This window comes from Daktulosphaira vitifoliae, unplaced genomic scaffold (assembly GCF_025091365.1).
Source record: "Daktulosphaira vitifoliae isolate Bord-2020 unplaced genomic scaffold, ASM2509136v1 Scaffold_5, whole genome shotgun sequence".
Classification (NCBI taxonomy): Eukaryota; Metazoa; Arthropoda; class Insecta; order Hemiptera; family Phylloxeridae; genus Daktulosphaira; species Daktulosphaira vitifoliae.
The window spans coordinates 15,368,290-15,376,138 of record NW_026099576.1 but is presented as its reverse complement, the minus strand read 5'-3'; the positions used below and the strand labels follow the sequence as shown (position 1 = coordinate 15,376,138).

Sequence of the window (7,849 nt, the reverse complement as noted above, 5' to 3'; positions counted from 1 at the left end):
TGGTAAAAGAAAAAAAAAAAAAAAAAAAAAAAAAAAACACATCATAGTAAAATTAATACCTTCTCCGCTTCGCATCGAAGCTAAAATTGTGAACCACTCTGTATAAAAAACTAAATTTGACTCAATACTCACATCTTTCGCTCCAATATTTCTATACTATGAACTGTATGATCATAATCATCATTGATGTTATGCAAAACTCTTTCTGGAATTTCTAATTTTTGTTGCTCTAATTTTTTCGGTATTTTAAAAACTATTTTTAGAACTATCCATTTTTTCCATAATGAACGAGCCTTTTCAACAAAATTTACGGCTTCATCATTACTGTTAGGGTAACTTGGTAATATATTTTCTATTTCTTGGCAATGTTTGTCTGATTCATGGGAAGTATACTCTAAACTAAAATAATGAATTTTCATTAAATATTTAATAAATTAATACAATAAATATTAACTTAAATTTTTTTTTTACTTTTCAATTTTTGATTTAGCATCAAAAGGAATTTGAGCCCATTCAGCAACAACATCTAACACTTTTGATTTAGTAATAGTATTTCTATTCATAATAGGTAACTCAGCTAACATTTCTAAAATCTAAAATTTTAAGTTTATTATTGAATAAAAGAAAAATTATAATTTTTTTACTATAATTATTCTATTTATAATAATTACTAATTATATTATTCTTATTAACACTAAATAGTTATAAACTATAGTAAAATATTACATAAATGTTATTCAATTAATTAATTAGATATGTATATATCTGTATATATATACAACATAAACAAATTTATAAATATATATATATTTTATATATTATATATATATATATATATATAATAAATCATCTGTTTTACATTATTTTATTTTAAATCTATTGTCATAAACCAGTCTCAATTATGCAATTTGTATTACATACTAGGCACGCCAGGTTTTATATATCTCTTTGGAAACTGTAATAACTTTATCAATTTAGAGTAAAAATAGCTAATTTTTTTAAATTGTATAATAATGATCAATTTTACATCCTTTTATTTCACGAACTTAACATGCTACAGAGGGTGAGGGGGTCCTCTTTTACATTTTAGGGAGTCAAAGATGGTTCTTGGCTGAATGTTGGACATAAGCATGACATCAGGCTTGCACCAGATACCAAACAACACCAATGAGAAAATCATAAGAAAAATCTCATTGGCACTCAGGAGATCGAACCCAGGACCCATGAGTCAAAACCAATGTGTTCTACCCGCTAGACTAGCCTCTTTTGAGGTAAAAATTAAAATTCAATATATATTTATTTATGCAGACTTTTTTAAGCTAATACGACAAAAATTAGTGTTAGATATTTTTTTATGATATGAATATAGAAGGGAAATTTCTGTCATGTACCAGAAAATGCGGATCAGTTTAATTGGAAATTTTTTTTGTTTTGAATTTCAAAATTTTCATTTGTATAAGATTGACTTAATAATTTGAATGCTGATTTTGGTCTCCTGATAAATTTCTAAAATTAACATATTATTATTTTTTTAATAAAGGTACAGTTTTATGTTTATTATGTACAAATATAAGTTCTAAATACTCTAACTATATTTTTATTCTAAAAAATATCAAAAAAGGTATATTTTTCATGATAAAAATGTCACTATATATAAATTAAAAATAATATTAAATACCATGATTTTAAGTTCTTTGTTATCATTTGATGTCATCCAATTATGGATTATACTAAGTCCATTGAAATCCATAAATAACCGTTTATGATTCATGTCGTGTTCTCTTATAAAATTTAAAATATGCAAACGACTGACAGAATCAGATATGTGAACCATAAGTCTATTTAAGTTTAATGTAGCCATTTCTTGATCAGCCTTAAAACCAGTCTTCAGTTTGCTTATTTCAGTAAGCTGACGACCCAACTAAAAAAATTTAATTTACAGATTACAATATATATGTACTTTATTAAAAAAAAAAAAAACAAAAAAAGGTACTTTTGAAAAAACCAATTTAAGAATTTATAGTTTTAGGTCATAAAACTGTAATTCAATTCAACATATAATCATAATTTTTTAAGTATAAAAAGTAATAAACAAATTTATTTATTTTTATGCTACAAAAAACAAAATAACAAATTATGCTAATTACTTCTCTTAAATTGTTTTTCTCATTAAGAACAATTCTTTTCTTAACCATCCTCTTTCTTTTCATATATTTATCTGATTTCTGAGGTAAATTATTTTCATCTGTGATATCACTATCATCAGAACTACTAATATCAGTAATTTGGGATGCTTTACTGATGTAGCCTCGACATTTACTAGAGCCACAATAACAAATTTGAGCACCATCACTAATTAAAACCAGAAAGAAATTATCATTTAATGATTTAAAACATTCAATGTACTCTTACATACCCAAATACTTGAAAACTATAATCAAATGTTATCTCTTCACCTTTCATAATAGGTCTAGTACTGAAAAATCCCATACGTGACTGACCCAAAACATGCCACTAAAATAAAAAATATTTTAACTATAACTCAATTTACTTATATTGATCTAAAATATTAAAAAAATGGAAAGATCAAATTGAATGCTTACTTTTTCACCAACTGAATTAGGATCACAGCTATGGTTAATGAATCTTGTAACATTTCCTTTAGAAGTAGAATCGATAATTTCATCAGAATTTAATTGAACCATATAATTAAGGTTCTTATAGATCTTTTTTTTTAGTCTATTACACATTTCATTATAATCAATTACTTCTCCAACATACTCATAGATTAACACGCCTCTAGATGGTATAAACAAATATTTTACAAATGCAATGATGAATATAAATGTTTTCTACAATACTTCGGAATATCTTCAAGAGCACAAATTCCATAACCTTTATTATCAGTTTTGAAAAGTTTAGTTTTTTTAAATTGTTTATTTTGGAATTGCTTGTTTGAACAATATCGTTTAAGTGAACAACTGGATCCACTATCAGAAATGTTATCAAAATTAGTCAATGTGATAAAAGGTATTTAAATTAATGTTTTATTCATTTACCATTCAATTTTAAGTAATCGATTAAGACATTGATCACCACATCCAATTTTTCCCTTTACAATATCTTCTTTTGTTAGAGTGCATTCACAAAAAACATTAATATCACCAGAAATAGTCCTAAATTACATAATTTATACTTATTAAAATAGTTAACTTAGAAACAGTGCTCAAATTAAGAGGACATATTAGAGACAGAATTATTTTTTTTGTATTCCCATATTTCCACCCTTGCTCTTTTGTTTTGATTTAGAAGAGACCCAACACTTCAATTTTCTCAATTCAAGCACTACTGAGAAATGTTAGAAAAAATACCTCTGTTTAAGTTTACGTAGCCTAGATATTTCTGTACTTGAGTAAGACTTCATAGATTGTCTGAAAATAATAAATATTGACATCAATAAGAATACAGTTAACATACTTACAAATATTTATTTTACAAAATTAATATTTTATAAATATTGATAACATAAAAGTTAACATACCTATCAGGTCTATACATATTTTCATTAATCAATGTAAAGTTAACCGACTTAAGAGCTTCATTAAATTCTTGATCATTACATTTAGCTTTTAATAACTGTTGCTCATGCTCTTTGCTAATTTCAATAGCTACTTTATTATAATTAACATCAGGAACTTTAATATCATCCAATAAATCTATAAAATTATTTTTTGGCTTTATCCTTTTTGATTGCCTTCTATTTTTTGTTGGAGATTTAACTTGACTAGGTAATGAAATAATCATTTTGGAACAACTATGATTTACTTCAAAATTATCACAACTTTTATAGCGTTTAAGAACATTAAAATTGTTAGTTTTCACTTTATCTAATACCGAATCTACACTTTTTGATCTTAAATTATGAGGATTGAAATTAGATTGAAATAATTCATCTTTTATTATAGTAAAATATTTATGTGTTTTTAAATCCAATTTATAGTTTTTATTGACAAAATTATTAGTTTCTGTTATAGTATCATTTTTTCTTTGTGATAATTTTTTTATATTTGATGAACTTATTAAACTATTGGTCTGCTGTCCTATTGAATTTATTAATGATTCGTACATTTTTGTATCAAGGGTGACATGGGGTATAATTTCTTCTGTATTTTTACTTAACACAATGTTACTATTTAAGATATTACACATATTGAATTCATTATTAATTTCAGATTTGTGGTTATCAACTAAGTTATTACTTTTACATAACATAATTTTGTTAATAGTTGTAGCACTCTCAGATATATTTTTATGTAAATTTAAAATTTTTGTATTTTTATTCAATATTTGATTGGTATCTTCATTATACACTTTTGGTAATTCTACCACATTCGTATCTATAAATTTGAAATTCCACGACAAAGAATTTCTACGAATTGATTTATGGGATAATTCTATATCAACGCTGCGAGATGAACCCCATACAGTTATTATGTTCCAATCCACAGAAGATTTTTGCAAAACACTATCATCATGAACTCTTACACAAGAGGTACTTGTATCTTTGACATGATTTTCTTTTTTAAGTAAATCTATCGAATGTTTTTTTTTTCTTCCTCTCCTTAAATTAAAGGATTTGGGAGTATTCACTTTTTTGTCTTTATTTTTTTTTAATCCTAACAACTGTCTATAATCAGTTCTAGTGTTTCCAGACCTACGAGAGCTTCTTCGTACTTCTGTAGATCTAAACACTTCATTACATTCAATATTTTCATTGAAATCATCAGTAGAGTTATCAATAACTGTATCAGACATTTCAAATGAAGATTGTGATTCTTCCATCAGCATTTCCATTTGGCATGATTGTGTCCACCTAGATTTTACTTTAACAGGTTTTTGATAATCTGTTTGAGAACAAGTAGGTGAAGACGTTGGCTCTTCATCATTTGATGTTACGTACTCACGAATTTTCTGTTTTTTAATTGGTACTAATATTTTGTATTGTTCACTCAATTCTGTTTTGATACCATCATCAATAGCAATATCATTCATTAAAGATTGAGTTTTTAAATTTTGAGAACCAATATTTGTAGTATATTTATTTATATTTCTTCTTCTACGTGGCTTTTTAGACATATTTGATGTTTTATTTTCCATTTTAATTGGAAAATTTGCCTGAAAAATTAAAAAATTCTAAATTTTAATCAGATAACACAAAAAGTATAATTAGTTCATATTTTAAAATATACTTAAGTAAAAAATATTTTCATATTTTCGTTCTAAAAATAATTATTTTAGAAAATGTATAATAAATTAAATTTATAATTTACAAAATATTTTCTTTTTAGATTAACAATGTTTATAATTCAATAAAACTAAAAAAATCATAAATTAATACTTAAATATTTGAATACTCACTAATTAAGTTTCCAATATACACCGTGAAAAACTAATGGTGTAATAATTTTAATACTAAAAAAAATTAGACAATTAATTTTACTTAATTTTAACTTTACGTAGGTGTTGTTTGAATTAATGTCAGCTAAGGAAAGTAAGAATAAGCATTTGATGCACAATAATTTAGCATTACAATAAGTTTCATTGACATAATTTTTTATATACATAAACATATGTATATAAATTATCCTTATATAACGATAGTAAAAAATAAACAAATGTTCCTTAAAGAAATATTTCGGATCATCCGTCTTTCCATTATGATTGTGAAAACACTTATCAATAACGAAAAAAATTATTTTTATGTTTTGATTATTTAAGGAATACCAATGTTTATCACTTGAGATAATGATTAAGTGATAAGAGAATTGCAAAACTGGAACAGAGCTCAAAATATTATTTTTAGTAATTAAATTGCATGGGTTCAAATACATACAGATACTTAGAACATGAATGACAATAGATTTACTAGAATTATTTTATATTGACATTCATAACAAAAAATTTCTGATAATTGTTTTAACAATTTAGTTTTCTTTGTTTTTAATTTGGGTAGTTCTGTTGATAGATAGCGTAAATTATATATTACTAATAATCAGAATAAAAATCGCTCACTAAAGATCAAAATCAGAAGGTATCTTTCTAAGACTTAAGCTAGTAAACTCATTATCCAAATATTCATGTCAAAAATAATTTGAATATCTATATGTAGGATTGAAGGTATTGCATTTACTGATATGATTATTAGTATTTCACCATTTTTTCTTAGAAGTTACTGATTTTGTTAATTAATACATTAAGATATTCCAAATTATGTCTAATTTAAAACATTACTCTCAGTATTTTAAAAGGACTTCTCAATCACTAAAAGTCTTTAAAAAACAAAGTAAAATAAACCAACAAACTATTTAAACTTGGATATTTTTTGTTTTTTAACTTTAGGTCACAACTTTTTGAAAAAATGTAATTATCGGAATAACATTATTAATGAATTTCTTATACATACAACCCTTTCTTTATACATATTTATTTTGAACATTTATTATCTCAAAGAGAGATGGGTTAAAATAGTAATAAGTGCAAAAAAATTTAATTTTTAATGTTAATATATTTGTCGTTTTTTAAATATAGTGTCTCAAACCTTGTTAGTTACGTTTGAAACTAGTAACTTTTGATCCAATTATAATTTCGTTGAAATTTGTTTTTTTTATATTTAAAAACTTATTAATTTTTAAGAATAATTAAAAACTCAATAATATATAATTTTAATAAATAATAATAATTATTACTTTTTAATATATAAATTTCAATAACAATTAAAACTCCCATGAATTTATACATATATTTCTATGTCTTGTAATATTATTATGGTTAATTGACATGAACTAATGTATAAAGCCGTTTGCTTTATATTAGTTCAAATAAATAAAGAAAACCCAACTCAACTATTCTCTTTGTTTTAAAGCTTAGACGAACTGAGAAGCAGGTACATCAAATTTAAGGGATGTTTTTGAATTTCTTTAAATTCAATAATACTCTTTAAGTTCAACCCAACCCTTTAAAACCTTATATTATAATGTAACTATAATCAGTAAGGATTTAATAATTATGAAAATGTTATATCAGCTATTATGAACTTCCTTTTTCTGAGACTATAAGAATCGAGTTTCATCTATTTCTAAATTAAGGAAAATATTTTTCAATGTGGGTGAATTTTTTTTGTGGATTTTTGACATTGAAAGATCTCTTTAAAAGTTGTTACCCTAGGGATCCCCTAGCTTCGTCAATAATTATTATTAATCATCATTTTAACTGTATGTCAAATTTATTATTATATCATTCTAAAACTAATAGAAAATTACTTAATTTGATTATATTTATTAAATACAATTTATTTTTAAATAGGACTAGGCTTGTTACATTTTAAATATGCAGTTTTTAAAACACCAAAAATTTCACATGTACAGTAATCTTAGTAGACTTTTTAAACAGAATATTAACAACTCTGTATAAATCTATAGTACTTTTTTTTTTTTTTTTTATTACAATAGGTTAATACCATTGGTATATCCTGAGGAAATTTAAGTGCAGTGATACCCGTAGCCTATTCCACTGAGAACATAGTGCTTTTTCGCCACCGTAGAAGCGCATGCATAGTCACCCATCCGTTCACTTATGGCGGTAGGCGCGGCTTAACACTAGAGCTTTGTCATCAACTAGTGTGACCACCGCGCCCTGAGAGCTATAGTACAATATGGTAAATTATACTCTAATAGAATTTAATTGTTGTTTTATTAATTGATTAGTTAATTTAACTTTAAAAAGAGTAGAAAAATTCATAAACAATTAAAAAAAGTAACGGAAATCGAGACATTTTTGTAATTCAAATTTA

At 24.5% G+C, this 7,849-nt stretch overlaps 1 protein-coding gene across 1 annotated transcript in view; it reads right to left on the bottom strand.

The window, feature by feature from the left end:
* The window catches only part of LOC126907706 (uncharacterized), a 14,963-nt gene extending 9,255 nt beyond the window's left edge, over positions 1-5,708 (bottom strand). The window contains exons 1-11 of the mRNA XM_050689194.1: positions 5,419-5,708; positions 3,542-5,175; positions 3,372-3,431; positions 3,060-3,176; positions 2,862-2,990; positions 2,604-2,799; positions 2,417-2,514; positions 2,148-2,352; positions 1,679-1,921; positions 472-593; positions 133-399 (exon numbers count right to left, since the gene is read on the bottom strand). Of these exons, the coding sequence (XP_050545151.1) occupies positions 133-399; positions 472-593; positions 1,679-1,921; positions 2,148-2,352; positions 2,417-2,514; positions 2,604-2,799; positions 2,862-2,990; positions 3,060-3,176; positions 3,372-3,431; positions 3,542-5,157 (3,053 nt within the window). The 5' untranslated portion in view covers positions 5,158-5,175; positions 5,419-5,708. The remainder of the gene's footprint in view (positions 1-132; positions 400-471; positions 594-1,678; positions 1,922-2,147; positions 2,353-2,416; positions 2,515-2,603; positions 2,800-2,861; positions 2,991-3,059; positions 3,177-3,371; positions 3,432-3,541; positions 5,176-5,418) is intronic.
* Positions 5,709-7,849: the final 2,141 nt, after the last annotated feature.